General features: G+C 31.0%; 3 protein-coding genes, 1 non-coding gene and 1 pseudogene across 6 annotated transcripts; 2 read left to right on the top strand and 3 right to left on the bottom strand.

Moving 5' to 3' along the window:
* Positions 1–3,263: 3,263 nt before the first annotated feature.
* Positions 3,264–4,749, top strand: LOC111317063 (uncharacterized). 2 transcript variants are annotated; one of them, XM_022919386.2, is made up of 5 exons: positions 3,264–3,507; positions 3,619–3,691; positions 3,763–3,828; positions 4,014–4,138; positions 4,512–4,749. In XM_022919386.2, the coding sequence occupies exons 1-4, from the start codon at positions 3,476–3,478 to the stop codon at positions 4,119–4,121; spliced, it is 279 nt and encodes a 92-aa protein (XP_022775121.2). In that variant the 5' UTR covers positions 3,264–3,475; the 3' UTR covers positions 4,122–4,138; positions 4,512–4,749. The 2 variants fall into 2 exon arrangements, with proteins under 2 accessions (XP_022775121.2, XP_022775120.2); XM_022919385.2 differs by having other exon boundaries at positions 4,483–4,749.
* A 595-nt stretch (positions 4,750–5,344) lies between these two features.
* On the bottom strand, positions 5,345–7,178 carry LOC111317062 (glucan endo-1,3-beta-glucosidase 1-like; annotated as a pseudogene). The gene is made up of 3 exons (XR_016333048.1): positions 6,881–7,178; positions 5,581–6,751; positions 5,345–5,477 (listed from the first exon to the last, which is right to left on the bottom strand). The product of XR_016333048.1 is annotated as a glucan endo-1,3-beta-glucosidase 1-like (transcript).
* Positions 7,179–12,678: 5,500 nt separating this feature from the next.
* On the top strand, positions 12,679–17,456 carry LOC111317060 (formin-like protein 6). Its single transcript, XM_022919380.2, has 4 exons — positions 12,679–14,312; positions 14,403–14,602; positions 15,740–15,981; positions 16,111–17,456. The coding sequence occupies exons 1-4, from the start codon at positions 12,838–12,840 to the stop codon at positions 16,903–16,905; spliced, it is 2,712 nt and encodes a 903-aa protein (XP_022775115.1). The 5' UTR covers positions 12,679–12,837; the 3' UTR covers positions 16,906–17,456.
* Positions 17,457–18,165: 709 nt separating this feature from the next.
* Positions 18,166–20,705, bottom strand: LOC111317061 (BTB/POZ and TAZ domain-containing protein 4-like). Its single transcript, XM_022919382.2, is given in 6 exon segments — positions 18,166–18,414; positions 18,417–18,508; positions 18,658–18,971; positions 19,059–19,365; positions 19,629–19,759; positions 20,006–20,705. Coding segments are annotated over 6 exon segments (1,404 nt in total). The 5' UTR covers positions 20,522–20,705; the 3' UTR covers positions 18,166–18,370.
* Positions 20,706–22,039: 1,334 nt separating this feature from the next.
* TRNAV-AAC (transfer RNA valine (anticodon AAC)) lies at positions 22,040–22,113 on the bottom strand. Its single transcript has one exon. It is a non-coding gene; the product is annotated as a tRNA-Val (tRNA).
* Positions 22,114–25,682: the final 3,569 nt, after the last annotated feature.

Here is a 25,682-nt window from a genome sequence, read left to right as displayed (position 1 = left end):
ATCGAAATCTTTTTGTAATATCCTCGTTGTTACTTCTAATCATCGACTTAATCAATGACTTAAATCATTTAAAAATCAAAGTTATACATTGACAAGGTTGATTAATCTAACAATTAACAAAAATTAAAGCTTTGATTAGGCAAAAGTAGGTTTATGTGAAAGCGTTAGGCAACTTCTTGTCTGGGGTTGATTTCATTAAAGCATGTTTAATACAACCTAAAAATGATTAATTAACATATATATATATATATATATCTTTAGTGTGAACAGCTACAACCAAATTCCTATTGTGTTTCTAGTGTTTTTCTAAGAAAAAAATGTTCCCTCCCTCCCCCAAAAGAAAGGGTATACCAATAAAAAAAGCTTAGGCAAAAGTCAGTTGGGTTCATGTCATTCTTTTGGTCTGTACTTGAAAATTGTGGGTGGTTTAGGTAAGAGGAAGAAATAAGCAGAGTGCTCAAATATGGTCGGCATTTTTTTTTGGCTTCCTTATCTTTGTTGTTCTTCCGTTCCAAGTCAATGGCTAAACGACCCAAAGTTGTTTAGCTTTTTTACTCTCCTTTTCAAGGTCTTTGTTTTTTGTCTTGTGGAATGCCAAGTTTCAGGTGAAGAGTGATGGTAGGTAAAGTGTTATGTAGGAGTTTGAATATCTCAAGAAAAACAAAGTGTTGTTTCCAATTATGAGCATCTAATTTAAGGTGAATCCACTTGGTCTAATAAAGAACAATCCACATTGGCTGATAAAGTGTCATTTAGGCTTCCAATTTGGTGTTTCTTTTGAGTTGGAACATGGCTTGATTTGTGGGTAAAGATTATCTTAATTGAAAGGCTTTTGAACTGAACGCGAAAAAGCGGTCAATTTCAGTGTATACAAACCAAAAAGAAGTTTGATACAAGTCCAAGTCCGAACTCTGAAGACAAATGCCTTTGGTCAAAATAAAATTTAATATTTTAAAATTAAATGTAATGATATAAATAAAAAATATAAAAAATAATATAATTTAAAATTTTAATAAAAATTATAAATAAAATTAAAAAATATTTATTTTATATTTTTTATATCAATATAATTTATAACATATAATTTTTATATAAAATATATAAATTATTAATAATTTACATAATATAAACATATAAATCATCAAATGTAATGGTAATAACACTTTCTAAGTGTGATTTTGTAAATAAGAGAAATGGCATTATCTAATCGAACTTCTATTCCCTCACGGTTATAAAATTAAATTTTCCTTCCAAGTTTAAAGTCCAACAACAAAAGAAAAATAGGCAACAAGGTAGGCAAAGATATAGAGCTAATGATAGGGCCGACATTGCCCAGAAAAGGTGGGGAAATTTGGACATGACCAAGACAGAAGTCTATCGTTATCCTTCAATGTAAATTACGTACTTTATCTCTAGTCACATCTCTCACATCACACCCTAAAAATATTTTTTTAACACTTTAACTTAATTTGAAATAAAACAGATTTTCTTTTTCCTCCATTGTCTGGTCAAATTTTGGAACTGTGAAGTATGGGAAAATGGCAAGTACTTACATGGGCTTGGGTTGCGACCTGGACAGATGAGGCCTGTGAACAGCGGTTGCCACTTTGCTGGTTGCTGAGTCTTCTCGGTATTACTTGGTTCCTTCTGTCCAGTGTTTATGAACAGGTTAGGGATGATTGGGGTCATGGAGAAACCCAGAGAAATCGAGGCTGCTCGACGTGGACCATTAGCCGTAACACTAAGAGCTCACCAGCCCATCTCAATGATAGGGTTAATTCCAAGTTCCAGGACGAACGAGGCTAAGGGCAATTTGAGAGCTCCAACCATTTAAATGAACTGCTTAAGCTCTGTCATTGTCTCATTATAAACAAGCAAATCAAGCGCCGGATATTCAAAATCAGTTATAATTAGCCCAATCAACAAAAAAAAATGTCTGACATTAAAACCAAGACGTCCAATCTCAATACTGGAAATTTGGAATACTTGCATGCAATATATAAGATTGAAGCACCCACGCTGTCGTAACATAAAGGTCCATGTCAATTGAAAGTTAATTCTAGTGTTTTAGGCAAACTGCATATTACAAGGTGTCCATTTGGGATGGATCCAGTTAAAAAAAAATGGGTTCATATAACGGGAAAGCCCTCCCACAATGCTGTTCATACTCCCAAGGAGACTTCGGCCGTGTAAATCCCAAAAAAAAAAAAAAAAAAAAGAACTTTAATCTAAAATGGTCAAGCTTGAACTAGGGATGCTAGAAGAGGTAGAATATTTTTCATCATTATTTTCAATTTTTTATTATATTTATTTTCATATTTATACTTATTAAATATTTTAAATTCATTTTCATTTTGATGAATATTCAATGAATATGAATAATACTCGAATTCATAATTTTTTTAAAAAATGTATTATTTTTTTATCTTACGTATTTAAGTTTTTTTTTTTGTAAATATGTATTTTTAATACAAAATATTATTTCTAATAAATCTAAAATAAAATTTATATTATTAAATAAAAATTATTTTATTAAATATATATAATACATATAGGGTATAGGCACACCTAATAAAAAATTTAAAATCATACTTCTATTCATTTCCATTTTTAAAATTTAATACCCATTTTCATCCTCATCCTCATTCTCATTAAAGTAAAAAATAAAATTTCAGATTAAATTTAAACAAAATTAAACCCTTAATTTAAACGAATTTTAACAACAATAAATCTTGGTAAGCATAATAAATTTTAAGATTTAATATTAAAGTTACGTATGAATGATATAAGAAAGGTCTTGGCGTTCTTGTAGTGTCTGTTTGGTAAATCATAATACTAATTACTTTGTATTATCTATGTATCAAAAGAAATTTTATAACCTTTGAATTCATTTTTGATAATAAATTTTTTTAATTTTATAAACAAAATTAAAAAATTCTAACATATTTTATTTATTTTTTAGTTTTTATTTTTTACTTTTATAATCTAACAATATATATTATTTTATTAATCTTATATTAAAATTTAAAATTTTCACTATAAATGGATGTAATAATTTCTCGAACTTTTAGGTCTAAAAAGTGGTCCTCAGATTTTTTTTTTTATTGGATTGGATTTTTTCTTCTATTCTTATAATTTGGACTCAGAAAACCACTAGGCCTTTCCATTTGGGCCTGGAAAACCTCCTAGCCCAATTTTCTTCATTCTCTCTTTCTTATTTGGAAAAATATTTTTTAATTATTTTTTTGGTATTAAAATCTATTTTAATTGAATAGCCGCTTCATTTTTTGATTTAATTTCACCCTTTCCCTTCGCTAATCGCCTCCAACAATTTTATTTGATTTTCCCAGTATATTTTATTTCTGTAGTCTTTGTCTCCCCCTTCACGCAGTTTTTAGGGTTTTCTATCGTCAATTTCGTAGAAATAATCAGACTTTTCGAATTACATTTTTGGAATTTGAAGCTCCAATTTCATATGGATCCACGATTCACCGGGGATATGCTCAAGTAAGTTTGAACCAAATTTATTTACTTTTTTTTTTGCATGGATGGATTTATTTGAAAATTAAACTTGGTTTAGAACCGAAATTTTTTTTATTTTAATTATATTTTTTGCAGACATTTGGAGAAGCAGAATGAGTTGCTTTCAGAATCCCATTCATCGATTTCTCATGAATTGCTTAAACTTCAGGTTATTTTCTAATTCCCCTTTGTTTTTCTTGGTTTATAGTTATAATTACTATAAGGTTTTTACTGTTTTAGGTAGAAGAAGAGATGTTGATGCGTAAATTTTATCAACTTATGGAGGCTCAAGGTCAAAATAAAAAGGTATGCTTTGATTTGTAGGCCTTATTATAAATAAATGTTAATGAGATTTTAAATGTTAAATTCTGTTTTTTTTCATTGAATTTCTGATTCAATTATGTTAGTTCATAACCAAATTGATTACTGGAAATAATTTTATGTTTTCCCTTGTATTGTTTGTCTAATATTATTGGTTTTTTTTTGGACAGAATGAAAGCATTGATCACTCCACTGCTTTAGTTGGTCCAATTTGCAGTGAAGTTGATGAAACAGGGAATTCCACTGCTTTAGTTTGTACAAAGAGCAAGGAACAATAGTGAGAAAGCTTGTTCAAGTATGTCTCAATCATGAACTCTAATAATTTTTTTTATGTAGTATTAGAGTTCTCTCCTCCCTTGGGGTTGGGTTATTAATAAATTATTTGTCAATTTCAACGGTGGGTCAATATTTTTTGGTCTTAATCTTGTTTCATTCTAACTTGATAATGATTCTACTGAAAGTAGGCATTTGATAGTCAATTTGTTCATCAGATTATATGCTGATATGCACTTCCATCTCTCTCTCTCTCTCTTTTTTTTCTTATTTTGTTGGTTCTTTAAGATCACTAGAGACCTTTTTCATTTTGTAAGATAGCAAATTTTGTAGTTGGATGTGAATTTGGATAACTTTCTGAATCAGATTGGTTATGTGGTGGAGGATGTCTTCAGAACTCGAATTTGGTACATGCCAGTATCAACAGAAGATGGTAGCTGAAAATTATCAACTCCATATCATAGCTTTTGTAGATGGAGAATCTATTCTTTTTTGTTTTCTCCCTTTGGGAGCTTCAAATGTTTAGCTCAGTTCATTGATAGCTAATTTGGTAGCTTGAATCTTTTTCTTCATAAATGGTTGATGCTCATTCTCCTACTCAAATCAATAAAATTCATAGTTCAAATGAAATAATTAACTTGCATTTATCTATTAGGGAAACCTCTTTATGAGTTTCATTCATGTTTTTGGATTGATCACATTGAGAAAAGACAGAAGAATTCAGATCCTCAAAAAATCTAAACATCTAATCTTGTTTCATTATGAAGACTCAAATAAGCTTTAATGAATGAAGAAATATTACCAGGACAGAACATTGTTATAGCCATAGAGGAATTTCGAGAATTATCTCTTGAATCATGTAAATGACAGATTAGTTACTTGATGGTCAACATAAATTAGTGAACATCACTCAACATTTAGGCATCTTGATGAACATATTGATTTTGGTTGAGTAAATTTGGAAGTTGGAAGCCTTTCAAACATGCATTCCTAGTAGGAAATGGAAAAACACCAGGGCAACTACTTTCTCGAGAAAATCCAGCAAAGAGATATGAACAGAAGTGAAGAGATCAAAGAAAGCTATACATTCATGATTAAAGCAAAAGCGCATTATATATATTGAACAGGAGTAAAAAAAGTCTTTTGCAAATTTGTGCATAGGATACCCCATTAATAGTTACAAAGAAACAAAATTCTTAAGTCCCACTTGCTGCACTCATTCTACTGAACTAATCACTTAGAATAAAGGGAAAAAGCAGACAAATTAACCTTGCAATCAGGCCCCACAAATCCTACTTTGTACAGAAACAAACCCAAATTCTCCATCGTTTAGCTGAGAACAAAACGACATTGAAAAAAACCTGAAACAAGCATTAAGGCATATTGTAATTAAGAACTTTATTTAAAAGCATGGCAAGATAGATAAGAACTTGAATGAGAACAAACTATACTAATGTCAATTACTTGGGTCAGCATTGATAATCATTGCAGTGCCTCCAAAATTGCAAGTTCCTCCATTTCTCTTGGTCTTCTGCCAGTAGCTATTGAAAGCATAAGAATCATGCGCAACAATGGTATCTGGATAGAAACAGCTCCCATGAGGCATAATCTCTTCACAATCAGCACCACCTTCACCACAAGCGTAGTCCATTGCTTCCTGTAGAGTCTCAGCAGGAACGCTAGGCTTAGCCACACACCACAGCTTTTGCACCACCCCCATCTCTGGTGCCGAAGCTCTATTATTAGCTGGATTACAAGGTGGCAAATAGAAACCGTTAGGTGAACTGGCGGGAACAAAAGGCGGAGGCAGCTCTGAAGCAATAGGGAAGGAAAATGGTGGCGGAGAATCAACAGGGATGGAAATTGGAGGTGGTGAAGTAGTGGGGTACTGTGGGGGATGAGGCTTTTTGGCTACATTGGCAGGCACAGAAAAGCCAATAGATGAATGGAAGGAAGAAGGAGCTATTTCTGGCAAAGGGGCTGGCCTAGCTGGGTAAGGTTTTACTATCTTCGAATCCATGACTGAGAGCTTCCTGCTCATGAGTTTTTTCTCTTGTCGAGTAGAGACTATCACATTGACCTTTGTAAGCTCAAAAGATTCAAAAACTTTTCATGAAATTCAGGTGGGAAGAAAATAAAGTTAAACTTTCATGTAAAGCGAAAGAAAAATTTGGGGGAGGGCTAATGGAGTAAGTAGAGTTTGTATTTTGCAGGAACTCCAACAGAGACTTGATGACCTTCTGAGCCAAATAATCACCAAAAAGAGCAGAGTTTTGGTGCAAACAACTAGAAGAGAAAACAGAAGACACTCTGATATCTTTCTCTAAACCCCACCTCGTAAGAGAGTGATACATGTTCTCAAGAGATGGTAGTAAAAGACCCAAGTTATCTTCTTGATTCTTTTGACAGAGAATGGTGTCACCCACAAGAATGGTAGTGATCTTGGTAACTGGAATGTGAGCTAGAACATGGAGCCTGAGCCAACTTTCAGCGTTCAAAACACTGCTAGAAACCTCCCTGAGGACTTTGCCATTCACTGGAACTGCTATAGGAAGATCACTGTGAGATAATGCATAAATAACCTCTGGAGTTGTGTCATAAAGCTTAAGGTATTCAATAGATTCTTGACCAGCACCTGCAAATAAAGAACATGAAAATTTTTCAAAAGATGAAGATGTATAAGAAAAAGAACCCACATTTTGCATGAAAAGGAAGCATTCAATGTCTAAAAGTTTGGGTTTTTAAGTTTTATTCATTTACTTACCCGTAAGACCCAGAAAGCAGAAAAAGGAAAAGCTAAAGATTAACCCCATCTTCAACATTTTTTACGCAATAAAGATCTGAAGATGAACTTGAGTTGAAGTTGAGTTGAACGCTTGGGTACACTCTTGAAAACCCTTTAAACTCAACCGTCTCTCACTCTCCTCCCTCCCTCCCTGATTCTGTGCAAGCTATGTTAAGTAGGTTTTACTCTTAGTAGTGTTCAAATGTTCACCAAGGGATGATTGTATGATTGTACCCTTAAAACAACACTAACCTATATTTTCCATCTGCTTTTTTCACCAAACTCCAGAGTACAAGACTACAACACCTAAAGGAGTGCAAGTAAAGCATTATTGCATGCCAAAACAACAGAAAACTAGCAAACAATTTGGGCAGCAAGATCTATTATATCTACATCGAAGCGAAGGGTCAATTTTCGTACTGAGCATTGGGACGCGTGGAACCAAAGAGCAAAAAGACCGTGCATCGGTGTGGGAGGTGTGGGCTTTTACAGTGCCCATTGCCCACCCCAACACTCTCTATAGAGAGAGAATTGTCCTTCTCTCTTCTGTTTTATGGAATCGATTCTATATTTGTATTTTCTTCAACAGGACTTGGAGAGTATCCAGAGTGGGACCATTGTTACTTTGTGATACAAAAACGACGTCGGATTATCCAACAACACAAAACGAACATATCCCAAGCCACCCACCCATTGCCACATTTGTGAAATTGGGCCTTTAGGCCCATTTGGCAACTTGAGGATTTTTTAAGCTCTTTGCAGGTACGACCAAAAAAAATGTCACAGTAATAATTTCATAGGCTGGGCAAAGTCTAAACCTTCTCCTAGTCTTATTATTGATTTTTCAATAAAGAGCTAAACATAAGAAACTTGCAGGGTTAATTTCTTCGTAGTTCACAATGGGAATTATATTAAATGCCCAAATTTTCCAAAAAGTCCAAACTTTTTTTTTTTTTTAAATCTCATGGACCATCTTTGATGATCACTTTCAATAAGTGCTTCCCACAAGTCTAGCTCTCTAATATTGTTTTAAAAGAATTTTAGGGTCCCTATTTGTCTTATAAATAAAAGTAAATTAAGAGATAACAAGTTAATGATTGATCTGTTGAAAGAATGTTAAATTCTTAACTTTAGTGATAAAAATTCAATTCCCGATAATCTCAAACACTAAAAAAAAAAAAAAGAAACAATGTTTGAAATTAAAACTTTGTTCTAATGTTATGTTTGGATAATTAAAATTAATAAAAAAAAAGTAAAGTAAAAGAATTCTATCAATTATTATTTGGTAAAAGGTACAAAAAAATGATTAATTATAATAATTTTTTTCAATTATAACATTTAATTATCTGTGATTTTAAAATACTCTTGAAATATGATATATTTGTTATATTGTCTGATTTCATAATTGTTGTTATATAAATGATTTTTAATCAAATGAAAGAAGAAGTTATTTTATAAATATATATTGATAAATTTTGAGCTAGTATATCATCTCATAAATTCAAAAAATATATCTACTTATATTCAACCATTCATCAAAATTAAATTATCAAAAAATTATAAAAAATTTTATATTGAAAGAGATATGTGAAACTTACTTGAAAAAATAGATGGCTTTAAAAAAATTATAGGATGATTGTGATATACTTAAATTTTTTTATTAGATTTTTAATATTAATAAAAAGATGGACATAATAATCTTTATATAAAAAAAATATTTTTTAACTTTCCTTTCCTTAACTTTTTCTCTAAATTGGGATATTAAAAAAATTGAGTTTACAAAAAAAATTAAAGATTATTTGGTTTTTACATTTTTTTTCTTTAAATTAAAAATTTATCCAAATAAATAATAAGAGATTTTGTTTCTTTTACATTCCTTTACTTTACTCTCTTTTCTTTTTTTTTCCATCAATCCAAATATACTATAAAAAAATTTTATGAGTACCAATTAAACTATCTTTAAGTCATAAAATTTTATGAGTACCAATTAAACTATCTTTTAAGTCATACTTTGGTTTTTAAAATATTATTTAATTTGTGCATGGTTTCAAGCCAATTGCAAGCAATCTTAGCTTGTAAGAATCATTAATCCAAGGACAACAATAAAAGAAAATTTATATATTTTATAGTACTTATTTTCTCTTATACTTTATCCCTTTTGGAAGGGATAGAGTTTGATGAAAAGGTAAGAAAATAAGGTGCATTCTCAATATCAATGAAAACAAAAAAGAAAAAAAGAATTGACTCCAAAGAACTGGATTACTATACATTTATATAACTGCCCTTTGAATAATATTTGAAGGAGACTGAGATTACAACTAAGTAGGCAAAGCTACTTGATTAAGTATTGCTTTAGAACATAGGGAACCAAAAGGGAATAAAGCAAAAAAAAAAAAAAAAAGAAAGCGCATATTTGCCTTGTGAATTAGAAATGCCTTAGTAATGTGAAGGAAAGAAAAGAAAAAGGTTTTCTTGTCTTCCACTCTATGCACCAAATTCGTCGACTCTGCTACACTCTTCAAACACAGTTCTTAACGTCTCATTCACATACTCTACTTTTCTGATTTTGTATTTATAAAATAAATTCACGATTATTTTAAAATTTTTTTCATCAAATATTTTACTTCACATACTAATTTGATTAAAAATAAATTGTTATGAAACGATAAAAAAAACTTAATATGATGAAAAAATCAATAATACCATGACGCATGATATATTTTTATTAATTAATATTTATTATGTCAATATTTTGATTAATAATATTAATCAATAAAGTAAAATATTTGAGGAAAATAAATTTTTAATATTTAATAATAAATTTCGCTATAATTACTAAATCATTAAAAATAATATAATTTAAAAATCAAATTACATGATAACAAAAGCAAATAATTCAGATAAAGTTCACGCAACAATACTCTGCAATTAACAAAGAATTGGAGTACCTAACAGCAATGGCCAATCTTTCCTAAAACTACAGCGTAGGGATAGGGCAGATGACTGGAAAGTGCTAACTCATAACAAAAGGACAGATGTCTTTATCTTAGACCATGACCAATCCCACTCAATTGCCAGCCTTTTTCCTAGAGGAAAACAACCAAGCATTTCTACCTGTTCAAGCTTACAAATTCAAAGCTGTGATTTTAGTCATTTTCATGTTTTTTCATCCTTTTATTATATAAAATATTAAAATAATATATTTATATTATATTTTACATAAAAATTATATATCATAATTTATATTAATATCAATATATAAAATATATTTTTATTTTATTAAATTTATACATAATAATTATTAAAATTTTAAATTATATTATTTTTATATTTTTTATTCAAATTATATTTATATTATATCACAATATCATATTTTAAATTATTAAATTTATCTAACAATAATAAAAAATTAATCTCATCAAAACATTTTTTTTCCTTTATGTTTTTTTTAGTGTGATTTTTAGAGCCATCAAGCACGCACCAAACAGATGGTTTCCCCTTTGCCCTGCAATTTTTTTTTTTATTAATTAAAGTCTTATGATTTAACTTGAAGCAGTAATTAAACATCTCCAAAGGTCTTTTTTTCTTTAATAACATTCACTCATCCAACGATTTATCATTATATTATGATTTAATATTATATTTTCATGTTATATATTAATTTTATATTGGAAGTGAAAACAATCGATGAAAAAATAAATCGTTAAGGAACATTAATAAAATCCCTTTAATGGTATAATAGCAAACAAACAAAGAAGTGGTATCTAATTCTAATACAATTTTTTTAATATATTTGAAATAATTAAAATTAAAATTATAATCATTAAAATTAAAAATCTAACAACCTATCAACACACCACGTGGTTATTGACAAATTTAGTACAATTTTGTTATGGCCAATATGACTGAGTTGACTGTAGCATATGGCAAAATTAATAAACTTTATATCCTTTGTTTTTTAATATTGTAGTTATTGCCTTGTATTGCTCTACCAACCTCAATAAGTATGTAGCAAAATTTATGCTCCCAACAGTAATGCCCACATTGGCAGCAAAATATTCGGCTGTTTGTCCTCTTAATCGACCAAAGAACTAAATGTAGGACATAGAATTAGAAACTTCTTGCTTCTAAACTAATATTGATAAATAAATATCACATGTACTAAAATTAAATAATTGATACAGTAGTAAATGCTATAATTTTATAGTAACGCAATATCCTATGATTTGAAAAAAACGAGTTAATTAGTCTAGTTGATAAAGTCACGACTTTTTTTTTTTTTTTTTATCAATTATGGTTTAATCTTTATAAGAAGTATTTGAATAATAAAATCTTGAATGCACTTCATTAGTATAAAATATATATATTTAAAATTATTCGAAAAAAAAATTAAATTCAAATGAAAATTTAAAAAATTAACGTTATAAATAAATTTTAAATTATAATGAAATATTTAAATTTTAAAAATTTTTTATGTAATATATGAATTATAATTTTAATTAATGTAATACTTAATTCTAATGTAATTACCTTTAAATAATAACACATAATGAAAAAATAATTTTTTAAATATTATATTAATTAATATATTTATAATTTAGATATTATATTAAAAGTTTTTAAACTTTAAATATTATATTAGATATTTTATTATAATTTAAAAAATAATTCGTAACGTTAACCTAATTTTAAAATATCATGACCATGCTTGAAAAAATAATGTTTATACAGAGTAGTTAAATTCAAATAAAAACACTAGTCTTTCAAAGTGGTGGTCATATCCCAATTCGGTGGTCACATCCCAATTCCTGTTAACAAATCAAATTTGAAGGTACAGCCAAAGCAGAAAAAAGAGATAAAAAGAAAAGTGAAAAAGCAAAGGCCATAGGACGTGTGCATGTACCCCATCCGGCCCCAACAACAGCGAGACAGGGTCGGTGGATGAACCAATAAATTTGATGACCTAAAACAAAATAACGTACAATGATATTTAAATTATAAAAAAAATATTTAAAATTTTAATAAAAGTAATATATAAATTCAATAAAATTAAAATATATTTTATTTATTATTTATATTATATATAATTTTTATATAAAATATAATATAAATATATAAATTATTAATATTTTATATAAAATAAATAAACGAATTAATAAATTATTAAAAAAAAAAAACGTTTGAAAGAAGAAAGGTTAATTGACGCGACTCACCTATCGTACTTTTTTTAAATTTTTTTAAAAATACATTCAAGTCCTTTATCTATTTTTATTTCTTAAATTCTTCTCGTACATTTTACGCTATTCCATAACAAACTTCCCATTATTGTTATGAAAATAATTATGATGTAGCTCAACAATTCCACATACAAGATGTTATAATTGTGCATAATTGAATTATCACCATCTTTAGTCATCAAATCAGAGATCAACCAAGAAAAGCATTAAAGCAAGATCCCCAAATAGATTAAAAAGAAAAATACTAAGGTTTTAATATGCAATTAAATGAATATATTTGAAGGTAGATTTTAAAAGATTTTGAAAGAATATAATTGAGGGAAATACCTATTTTGAGTTTGAGAGATGGCTAATTTAAAGTAGTTGCCAATATTTAGTCAGAGTATTAAATTTTATTTTTTAAATTAAAAAATTGATATTTAACAAATTTAAAATTTACAATTTAATATTTATAACAAAAAAATATATCATTTTCAATTAAGAATGAAATGCTTCTCACTCTTTCTATTTCTATCTTTATTTTTATCTTTCAAACAAAGTGATTTTTTTAATTTTATTTTCTATTTCTTTGTTGTGTTTTTTTTGCATATATATTTTTTGTAAAGGGTCGAAGGGGAGAAACAAACTCCTCCCACCAGAGATGAATTTAGAGAAAGAAGTAAAGAAGAGAAGAAGATCTTCGACCCAGGAAAGTTCACCATGAGAGCTCATCATTTGAGCCTCATTTTTATCTTACTATCATTGTCTACATCAACAACAAAAATTTCTTCTTCTCCTGTTATTCATGGAAGGATTCTACACCAACCATTGTTTCCAGCTGGTTCAGCCCCACCTCCAGGCACCGACAATTCTTTACCTCCACCACCTCCGCCGGATAGTCCTGTTTTTCCAGACACTAGTCAGCCATTCTTCCCTGAAGTTCCTCCGGGGCAGACCCCAGATCAGAATCAACAGACTCCATCACCAGCTGCACCAGCCAATGGCTCAATTCCAATCGCTGCTGCAACACAACCAGCCAAACCATCTAAAAAGGTTGCAATTGCAATATCCGTTGGGATTGTCACTTTGGGAATGTTATCCGGACTTGCTTTCTTTTTGTACCGGCACAGGGCTAAACAACCTGGAGAGACGCACAAAGTTGTTGGAGGGAACTCAGAAAGGTTCCAAGAAGACTCCAGGGTGCCACCCTCGAGTTTTCTTTACATTGGAACGGTGGAGCCGAGTAGGAGATCGGTGAGTGAAGTGAATGGAGGAGCAAATGGTTCACTTAATCATAAATTAGTTTCACTAAAGAGATCCGATCGGTATAGGCCGAGTCCAGAATTACAACCATTGCCTCCATTGGCTAAGCCTCCTACACTTGAGAATTCACCAACTGCAATGTCATCTTCATCATCTTCAGATGAAGAGAGTCAGGGTACAGCTTTTTATACCCCACAGGGCTCAACAATCAGCAATGAAGAAAGCTATTATACTCCGGTTTCACGCCCGGTTAATAGCAATTTGGTAACTCCGGTGAGGAATGAAACAAATGGGAATACTAATTCTGTTCCTCGTTCCAAAAGAACATCTCCAAAAACAAGGCTTTTAGCTTCTTCACCAGAAATGAAGCATGTTATTGTACCTTCAATAAAGCAGCAGCAGCAGCCTTCTCTTCCTTCTCCATCGCTGCCTCTTCAACAACCACAAGGTTTAGCAGAGGAACCACATAAGACTCGAGAAATTACTTATGCAAAAAGGCCAAAATTCTCCTCCCCATCACCACCTCCAAATACGGCACTGCTTCGATCAATTAGCAACAATTCGTCCCCAAAATCAACAAAAGTCCCAGTCCCACCTCCGCCACCACCACCCCCTCCGCCGCCAGCAGCAGCAGCAGCAGGACCGTCAATACCAAGGACAGTAAGGTCTTTGAAAACCAATGTGTCTCCAAAACCTGCCCAGGTGTTGAAAAACCAAGAGTCCTGGACTCCAAGTCCCAAAAGTAGTGCGGTGAGTGGGACTCGAAAATCCATGGAAGAGGTCAATTATAAAGGTGCCAGTTCTTCAGAGAAGACAAATGGGGATGACAGGGATAATGCAAAGCCCAAGTTAAAGCCTTTGCACTGGGACAAAGTGCGAGCAACCTCGGAGAGAGCTACAGTGTGGGACCAGTTAAAATCAAGTTCATTTCAGTAAGTGACAAAACTTGTACATTTCCGGTCTTTGGATTCAGTTTCAAGTACAATCTCTAATCTTAGGAAAAAAATCTTGCATGTTCGCAGATTGAATGAGGACATGATGGAGACTCTATTTGGCTGCAATTCCACGAGTTCAGTACCAAAAGAACCTATTAGAAGATCAGTTCTGCCTCCTGTTGAACAGGAAAACAGAGTGTTGGATCCAAAGAAGTCGCAGAACATTGCCATATTGTTGAGAGCACTGAATGTTACGCGAGATGAGGTGTCAGAAGCTCTTTTGGATGGTAAGTCATAAGTACCATTCTTTCCCATTTTCTATCGGTAATCAGGTTCTTAGTAGTACTATTTGGTTTTCACTTCTCCCAAAGAAACATAGCAATTGGAAACTTGCTGCTGGGGTCTCCATTTACCGACGAGCATTGAGAATTTGAGATTGGAGTAAAATATAATGAACCACGTTTTAGCAACCTGGTGTCATTTGCAGATAGGTTCTTGAGCTCAAAGCGTCAAACATATTCTCACACGCCATTTCAGAAAATATATTTCTAGTTCCTTAAATTTCGAAATCTGGGTTGTATCTCCGGCTAGCATTAGATTACCAGTGTCTACCTAAATTACCAGTGTCTCTGTTTTTCATTTAGATTAGTTCAACGTGTTTCTTCATTCCTTCTTTTTCCAGGCAAGGATTATTGACTCATTTCAATTTCATTTACAAAATACTTTTGTTATGTCACTTCTGCTCCAGCCAGTTATCCCTAGGTTCTAATGCCTTATTGACTGCAAGCTGTATTTCTAGAAAACACTCTGCACCAACCTATTGGAATTGCTTGCACTGAGATTAGAGGGTCACTTACAGCTATGATATTGAAATTCCTTCAAAAAAGGTGACATAATTCGCTATGGTATTTGAATGATCATTTCAAGCAAGGCAGTGTCAAAGTTTCCCTGATAATTATTTTCTGAAGTGACTCACTATCACCTCAATAGAAAATGAAAGAACTGTAGATCCTTGTTTCAAACTTATTTAGAGATGCTTCTAACAAAACTAACCTGAAACACTGATGATCAGTCTGTCAATTTATGATGACAACCACATAGACAACTGAGATTAGCAAGTAAAGGAGCACCTGGCACGATTTAAATTATATTTTCATCAGAAATGTCTTAGCAATTTATTGTTTGAAATATACCGATCTATCCCTCGACTAAAAAATGGTCTTGTACATGAGCGGAAGTATATAGATATATCAAATAAGACAACACCAGAAGTAAGCTACATATATAGAATTATATAGATCAAGGAAAGAAGACGAAAAGGTTCTTTGAGATGCCAATTATGGACCTCAATTTGCAAATAATTGTCTATTTATATCTTGAATTTTAGTTTGCTGCATCACATGCTGTTCTGTTCGCGTAAACAGGTAACCCAGAAAGCTTAGGTGCTGAGCTTTTGGAGACTTTGGTAAAGATGGCTCCAACAAAGGAGGAAGAAATAAAACTACGAGAATACAATGGGGACATCTCGAAACTAGGATCTGCAGAAAGATTTCTCAAGATAGTGCTTGATATCCCCTTTGCCTTCAGAAGAGTTGAGGCCATGCTCTATAGAGCCAACTTTGATACAGAAGTAAAATATTTGAGGAAGTCTTTTCAAACCCTTGAGGTATTAAAATTCATAAGGCTCAATGCTTTGTGATTTAAATACCCTAAGACTTTCACCCAAAAAAAAAAAAAATCCAAAACGTCTCTGGTAAAGGCTCCTATAAATTAATTTCTCTCTATGTACTTTCAGGAAGCAAGTGAGGAATTGAAGAACAGCAGGTTATTCCTCAAACTTCTTGAAGCTGTTCTCAGGACTGGAAACCGGATGAATGTTGGCACCAATCGTGGTGATGCTAAAGCTTTTAAACTTGATACCCTTTTGAAACTTGTTGATATAAAGGGAACAGATGGGAAAACAACACTACTACACTTTGTGGTTCAGGAGATCATTAGATCTGAAGGTGCTGGTACTAACTCTACGAATGGGAATCTTGAAAATAAAATGTCCTCCAACATTAAGGAGGATGATTTCAGGAAGCAAGGATTGCAGGTTGTGGCTGGGCTGAGCAGAGACCTCAGCAATGTCAAGAAGGCAGCAGGAATGGACTCGGATGTCCTAAGCAGTTATGTGTCAAAGCTTGAAATGGGACTTGAGATGGTGGGATTGATTTTACAGTATGAGAAGCCAGATATGCAGGGGAATTTCTTCAACTCCATGAAGATGTTTCTAAGAGATGCTGAAGAGGAGATTGCTAAGATCAAGGCAGAAGAAAGAAAAGCTTTATTGCTTGTGAAAGAAGTTACTGAATATTTTCATGGGAATGCAGCTAAGGAAGAAGCTCATCCTTTCAGAATCTTCATGATTGTGAGAGATTTCCTGTCAATATTGGATCATGTCTGCAAGGAAGTGGGACGAATGCAGGATAGAACAATGGTGGGTTCTTCTAGATCCTTTCGGATATCTGCAACTGCCTCACTACCAGTTCTTAGCAGGTACAATGTGAAACAAGATGGAAGTTCAGATGACGAAAGCTTGTCTCCATGAAGTTGTGTGAATACAGGTCCTAAGAAAATCCAAGTAGCTCTTACTCCCAAGGTTAGAGTCTTTTTCCAACTGAACCAACAGCACAAATATGTCTCATTTTCCCTACAAGCATGCAAAAAGTAAAATAATGAAGAAATGAAAAGCATAGCATAGCATAGCAACTCAATTTTAAGTTCACGTGGAGACATAGCTATTGGCTGATGAGGTGCGCCCTTTTCCATAAGAAGAATCTCATTTTGCTAATTTTTTATAAGAATGGAAAGCCCTGTAGTGTCCACAGGCCAGAAAGTATGTAATAATAAGGAGAAGTTGTGGGAAAATTGAAGGGTACCATCATCTACATCCGGAAATGAAAAGGATGACCATATGAAGAGCATGTCATGCCTGTCCAAAGAAACAAAGACGCAACATATATTTTCTGTCTACTTCAACACATTTTTAGATCAGGTTCCTATACATTTTTAGGTAAAAGAAGAAATTTTTATATTACTTTTATGCCATTGTCTGCATTTATTTGATAATAACTAATAATAGATCTAGCAGTTTTGCAACGTTGCTTTGGTTTGAACTTTCGGGCTATCTCTAATTCTGTATCTCAAGTTTTGGTTTTTCTAGTTGGTATAGAAAAATTACTTTTTTGAGTAAAGCAACAAATGAAATGTTATTGGCATGAAACTAAAACAGAAAAAACACAGAAATGATCACACCAATGAATGCTAAAACGCCAGAATGAACTAAAAACACAGTTCCCATTTTATAGAAGATTTTTGCTATGTCATGGATTTTTCTATATTAGGATAAGGTAACAAAACTAAGCTTTAAAAGTGAACTAAAAATTTATTATACCCGGAGAAGTTTAAAAGCCCTGTTTCTGATGATGCCTTGTTTCCTCCATTGCCTTTATCAGAATGTTGATGAAATGGAGTTTAAGAATGACTGTGCTTCGTTTCACGGTAAAAAAAAAAAAAGAAAAGAAAAAAGAAATGGAGTTTCTCTTGTTCTTTGTCACATGTAATTCATCACCAAGGTTGATGCTTGATAAAAAGACAAAAAAGAAACAAAAAAACATAATTAGATATGGATGAATGTGACATCATCAATTTTTGTCAAAACAACCTGACAAAAATCTTTCAAATCAAACCTTTCAATTTGGTTCATCAAGAAAATTTCCCTCATTTCACCTATCTGAACTTTTTCACTAACTGGCAGTATCCCATCTTTGATTAAAATCTTGGAAAAGCTGATTTCTAGTCTGAGAAGTTATCTCTGTTAATAATTATTGTTTCTTTAATAAGGTTACCAAGTTGATGAAAAATGTAAATTGCATATCACTTCTCAAGCTGCTAATGAACTAGAAGAAAACAGGCTGTTGGGCAGGGAGTGATTCTTTGTAATTTTATACATCAAGCCACAAAGTTAAATTAAATTTACGAGTGAATCAGGAACTAAGAGACCAGACTGTTTTTCATGAAGAGATGGAATTTGAGGGCACAAAGAACGGTGCGCCTCTCTAGTTCTCTTTGCTCTCAATATCTTTTTCACTAGTATTTTCCACTTGATCTCATCCTTTTTCCTTTGCTTCCTGATCTTTTCCTTGAAAGTCCTGAAATGAAAGGCTGAGTTTCAATATTCTCAATTATCAGAAGAAATAGACTGCACAATTAACTGATTTATGAAGATTGATTAGTTCTTTTAGTGAACAAATTGACATCAAGCATGTCATCAGAGGGCAAGAACAATAGACTTAAGTACCTGCACAAAGGAACTTTGCACGAATTTGAATCTGCGCAGAGACGGGAATGTAACTTCAGTAGCTGCCACATTCTTTTGCAATGAATGCAGCCACCAGGGACTTTCAACTTGCAACCAGCAAAATGACGAACAAGCAGTTCTATCCCTTTGCAGGCTCCATAATTGCAAGGTATCTGGTTCTTTTTGAAATCCTTATCATGTGGACCAATTGTCCTGCAACCATCTCTGCAAATGTGAACAAGAGCCTCCATTGCTTCACATAATTGAAGATAGATCTTTCGCTCATTTGATTTTCTGATTTTCTCCTTTTGCATCTGGAAATTACATTTAACATTGACGTTAGAGTTTAAGATCAAAGTGCTAATAACAAGGGGAAACAGCCTTGCAAAGAAATCCCTTGCATTTTCTTCTTCAATCACAGTTTCCACAATTTCTTTTTCAAGTGCTGGATGACTCTTCTTCATTGCTTTCCATCCTTCAGTAGCAGAAATAGCCTTGAAATTCCTTAGGATCATTCGGTGACTGATCAGTGAAAGCCGAGGTGCATCACACAGTAATGAAAGCTGGAAGATATCGACTACATTTTCTAGAGTAAGCAAGCCATGCTCTAGTTGCTGTTCACAAATTAGCTTCAACTGAGGAACAACATATGCGTGTGACAGCACCAACAATGGCGCGAAAAATTCCTTCATTTCTTCTTTCTCATAACTAAAATAAAAACCAATAACAATTTAGCACATAGTAGCATGATGCAACCACAAGATCTCAGTGACCCTAATTTCTTCTTTTACTGGTCTTAAAACTGAACAAGCAAAGAGCAGTTTGACAGTTCCATTATTTTACCAAAAACTTAGTTCCTTTAGTTTTGAACATGAAGTTAATTTAAAGTCCTTCATAAGTGTCAAGATAACTAGCATGCTGGTTCACAAAACTGTATTGCACAAAATCTGCAATGAGAAAAGAGTAGTTACCAGGAAGAGTACAAGAATCGGATGAAAACCCGAACTGCATCTTGCGGAACACCATGGATTGAAATTGATCTTTTTTGACCAAACCCTTTTGCTTGTTTCAACATCCCTCTTAAGACAGGAGAAGCCATACCCTGTTGGTAAATTTCCAGAGAAGAGATTGAGTCAATAATTTGTTTAAGTTTCTTATAGATTTAAAGACAAAGCATCTTGATCCCAAAAAGATAAAGAGAGATTCTGCAGATTAGGCCAAAAGGATAAAGCATGCTAATGAACTAAATAAAGCAATGTCACAGCCCCAACTGTTTCTCAAAGCATAACATCCGTTAATTGATGATATGAAACAAGCCTTTAGTATCGTTAAAATCGGGAGGGCTTACAAGAACATTAGCATGTGCATAGATGATGCCACCATTATCAGTTTTAATGGTAACATCTGCTCTATAACCTCCATTAAAAAGGTTATCCCACAAATCCCTTGTGGCTGTGGAAACACAGCTGTTTCCTCTTATTGCTGTTCCATTGTTCATAAATAACCCCTTCCGCCTACAGTTTGTTGATGGACCTGGTAATGGAGGTGGTGCTGGAGAAACATTATTGGCACCAAGAGGAGATTGCTTCGTAATAATTTCCATCTTTCCCGTTTGCTTCCCTTTTGAAAGAAATTCAATTAACCACCGCCAGTTTCTGTTCCTCCAAACAAACAAAAAATGCTGCCAACACCGAGCTTCACCGCCACCGCCACCGCCACCATCTAATTTCCCATCTTGATTAAAATTAAAAATATTAACTGTTTCAAGTTTCAAACGGTTTAGATAAATTCTTATTACAGCTAACTGTTTCCTGTATGGCAAAACGAGCGGTCGGGCGATGCCATTTTTTTTTTGTTGGTTCATTCGTTTGACGGTTTAGGACAAACAATTGTCGTACAAAGACATTTTGCCATTATTTTCGTGTTTGATTGGGCACATATGCCCATATCCAACACAATTTTTCTTTTTTTGGGGTTTTCTTCCTAACTCAATGACGAGGAAGTTTCGGTTTATGTAGGAAAGTTGGGTACGAAAATTTATACAGGGTGTGAGGGTTCATCAAATGATTTACCATCAAAATTATGCTTTCCATTTTTAGCCAAAAAAAATATAAGCTTCCATTTTTCTTGAAATTAAATGGTAAGTGATCGAAGGGTGGACATATCCAAGATAAATCGATAATATTATTAGATTTATGAAACTTGTTTTATGGCTAAGATCAAATTATTGGTTGATATAATTTTTTAGTAAAAAAAAATTTTAATATCGGTGATGAGCTTCGAGTTAAAAATAAAATCTTGAGATCATAAGTAAAAAAAAAAGATTAAAAGTAAAGAGGGATATTTCTTATATTTACACTCTAACGCATAAATTAAAAATTGATAAAAAAAAATCAAAATGAGAGAAAGTAAAAATATATAAATGATGTAAAATGAAATGATATTATATGAATATCTTTATTTATAGACAAAATATAAATGATTTATAAAGTATAATAATAATTTGTAATTAAGTTCACGTGATATAAAATATGTTAAATTGATTCAAAAATTTAAAATGCATCTGACTGTTTGTTAACAATCTCTAATAAAAAAAATAAAAATGTTTTTTAGATCCAAAAATATTCTTAACACTTAACTTAAGAATTAAAAAATTATATATATTGAAATTTTAACTTCGGTTTTAATAGATTGATATAATTTTTTGTTTGTGATATATTTATAAAATATTTTAAGGTTCTATAACTTATTTCCCTCTTTTAAAATTATCCTCTAATCTCTTAAATAAAATGTTTCTTGAATTTAAGTATTTCAGAATGTATTATTTAAGAACAAGCTGTGGTAATTAGGAAGAAATTTGCAAAAGCGAACTTGATTCCCCCAGAAAGAATAACAGTGACTCTTTTTGGTGGTAAATGGCAATTAACCTACATTACACTTTGAAATATGATATAATATATAATATAAATAAAATATATAAAAATAATACGATTTAAAATTTTAAAAAAATTATAAATAAATTTAATAAAATTAAAAAATTATATTGTATATTTTTGTATTGACATAAATTATTATATATAAATTTTATGTAAAATACGAAAACAATATTTTACATAATATAATGATATAAATAATATAATGATATAAGTTGCTAATTTTAATAATATATTAATTGATTTAAGAAAATAATGTATTTATCAACTTTCGATGAAAACAAGGAACCAAGGACCAAAAGACAGAGAAATTAAGGTATCTATTTGGATTAGCCCAGAAAATTGTAAACTTGCATCTGGGCTGTAAGATTTTGATAGGGGCCTAGACATGGATCATGATCATAGCTGCCTGGCCCAAACCTAAAAAAATGAAGGTTTAAAAAATGCAATGGCGTCGCCCGGACTCGAACCGGAGACCTTCAGTGTGTTAGACTGACGTGATAACCAACTACACCACGACACCATTGATACAATCCATTGCATTATTTTTTCAAATGTCTATATATTAGTCTGCAATTAATACATTATTTGGGGTTAAAACTGTATTGATAAATATGTTTTTTTATTGAGAATTTAAAGTATTAAAAATAATATGTTTGTTAAATTTAATATTTAATTTTAAGTAGAAATTATTAAATAATTAGACTTTTAATTTTTCTACTCTAAAAAAAAATTAAAATTAATTGAAAACATTTTGGTATTTATATTAATTGAGAATCGTGTATGCATAGTTCCCATTTTTTTGCTTAGACGAAGGAAAGGGGAAACGAAAGAAGAGAATTATAAATTAATTATAATTATGCATTCGAAATAATTTCTTTAAAAAAATTTAAATTTAAAATTTTTTCATAAAAAAATAAATTTTAATCAATTAAACTAACTATTTATTAACAAAACACATAGCTGATGCCATGAGAATTTTAAGTAAAGGGACATCTAAAAATTTACAGATCAGTCAAAGTTGCTGACCATCTTGGAGTTCCCAAAATTTTTCAGTCGAGTTTTTTAGTCCTCATAACTAAGATCCAAGCAAAAACAACATCCTTGCAAATGCAGCACTGTGAATATATATATATATATATATATATAAACTATAGTTCATGGCAATAATAATCCTATATTTCCATAAGTGGGAGAGGGTTGGGAAAGGGCCAAAGGCAAAAGGTTGGAGGGGGTCAAAACTTTGGATGGAGGAGCAGCGTCTTCATGTTCATATAAAACTCGAGTGGTGTGGTCTGGAGTGGTCCAGCGGGCCTTTTGCACGTGAAGACGCTCCTCCTCACCTCATTCCCGATCTCCTCAGCAAATATCTTCACGTGTGTTATCATACCCTTCTATCAATGCCTTTCTCCCACCAATAATTGATAGAATTCGATTTAAATTTTTTAAAGTAAAAAATTTTTAAGTTTAATTTAAATTTGAGTTGGATATTTATATAATTTTAATCGATCAAATTAAATTTTATCAATTTAATTTGATTTAATTTATCTATTTTTAAAATTTAAAATTATTATTTTTTATATGTTATTTTAATATATTTAAATAAATTTTTATATAAAATTATTATTTTTATTTTATAAATATTTAAAATATATAAAAATTAAAATATATATAATTTAATTTGATTTAATTTTTCATCTCTCAATTTAAAATTTGATCCAAAATTAATATACATATTTAATATTTAAATTTAATCCAAATCGAATAAAATAAAAACTGACATGATCTAAATCAAAAATTATAATTTCAAATTAATTTTTATTTTTTTCACTCCTAAACTTTTCTTGTTTTCCCTTAGCAGTCCCCTCCTTTACCCCACTTCAAATCTCCCTCATTTTCTTTTCTTTCTCAATTTTGAGAATTGAGCGTCTTTTGTTCCATCCCTCAAAAAAACAATAGCATGAGAAAGGAAAATTATTTACGGGGCTAATCTTATGTTGGTCGAACCAAACCTTTTTATCTAATTTATGGAAAGATTAGAATCCTGTTAACTTTTTATTCAATGGATCAAACACTAATCTCTGTGTCCAATGCTCGTATACTTGATCAATCAAATTAAAAAAAAAAATAAATAAAAGTTTGTTCTGATCAGAAATTAAAATTCATATATCTTTTTTTTTTTATTTGAAATATGAGGAACTTGAACTCTGTTTTTCGAGTAGAAAATCATGCATCTATCATTTGGCTAAATATTCTTATGTTGAAAATTTCATATTGTTAAGAATTAAGATGACCATAATGAAAAAAGAAACTGTTATGAAGGAACTCATCTAACTTTCAAGGTGGTTCAAATTAAGTTACATAGAGTGTGCTACTTGTGTTAGATATGGGCATTTTCTAACTAAAAAAATGAAGAATTATATATAGATTAAATTATTTCCAAGGTAAAACATTAATATTCATAACTTTCAATTATACCCCACTTTAGTTAGCTGCCAAATTTATATAAATACTACACCAGTAGTTCAAATTCAATGCCTCAATAGGATAGCATTTTTTAAAGACTTACAGCTTGTATTCATATCTTTCAACCATTTCCTTCAATTTGCTACCAAATCCACATAGATACATTTAATGATTGCCATGGTTTGTAACATGAAATCTGCATGTTCATTAGAATTGTAAAAGAAAAAATGTTATTAAAAAAATACTAAATGAAAGAAAACAGACAAAAAACTTTTGAAATTAAGAACATATTTTATAAATTGAAATCAAGAAGTTGTTATCAATAAGCAGTTGACTTAATTGAAAGGATAGTTTAATTGATAAAAATTATTTTTTTATGTAAAAATATTTTATTCGAATTCAATCTATGATTATTTATTAGATTATTTTAAATGTACGATTTTTAATCATTTATTTTAAATTATTCTGATATATTTTATTTTAATTTAAATAATTTTTTGTACAAAAAAAATTAAGAAGTTGTTAAGTTTTGACAGTGCCAGTTTTTGGATCTTGTGTACTCTGTTGCTTTCATTTTTCTATTCATATTTCACTTCACTGTTTTGCCAATAAAATAAACTCATGGTTCAGAACCCGCTCCTCGAAAAGAATTCACTTTACTTTCATGGGCTCTGCTCAATATTATTGTCATATACTTAATAAAATACCATCCAATTTTAATAAACTTTTAAGTAATTCAAAATGTCTAATATGTCAGAAACATGAGTCTCAATTGCTTATAAGGATTAATTTATTATGTCAATCTAAGTTGCTAAGCAGTGGTGAGCTCATTTGACTGTTCTAACAACCTTGACAAAAGTTGAAAATAATAAATGATTCTAGTATTTTATTAATATTATAGGATTGGACCATCATTCCAATTGATGTTTATAATATATGCAAGTAGATAAATGACATTAATATTTTTTGCCCAGCCTAATTACAACCGGCACTCATATTTTTACATTTTTACGAATTATATACAATTAAAAATATTCTCAAAATTTACTTAAAATGTAATTTATTTTCAAAATGATATTCTTATAAGAATCGAATCTGAATAGACAAGAAAATAACATTTTATTTATCAAACTAACCTTTTGAGTGCAACAAAATTAAGATCTTTGATATAGGAAGTCCAACCTTTCATTGGGAAAAAAATGAAAGTCTCTGGCAAGGTCTTTGGCTTATTCATAGTGTCCTACTAATTGAAAGGAACATCAATAACAGTAAGGAAATTAATTGAATAAATATGTGCAAATGAATAATGAATGTTATTATAAGGCAATGTAGCCTTTTAGGTAATTTTTATTTATTTCCAATGACTTGTTTAAGGGGCCATTGCCATTTCTTCTCGTTTACAGCTGTTATGGAATAATGCAGATATGAACATTAAAATTTCTTCACGAGCTTACTTGAATAGGATCTATTCTATAAAGTCGTACCATTGTTTTCCCTAATACCATGAATTGTGAATTAGTTCAATCAAATCAATGTATTGTCTAATGAAAAAACCTAAACAAATCCAAAAAAATTCTCTAAGATTTTCATTATTATATATTAATGGTTCATTTTGATAAGAAGTGA

Source organism: Durio zibethinus, chromosome 24, assembly GCF_047325235.1.
Source record: "Durio zibethinus cultivar Kanyao isolate XHJ-2024 chromosome 24, ASM4732523v1, whole genome shotgun sequence".
NCBI lineage: Eukaryota > Viridiplantae > Streptophyta > Magnoliopsida > Malvales > Malvaceae > Durio > Durio zibethinus.
This window is presented reverse-complemented; position numbering and strand designations above follow the sequence as displayed.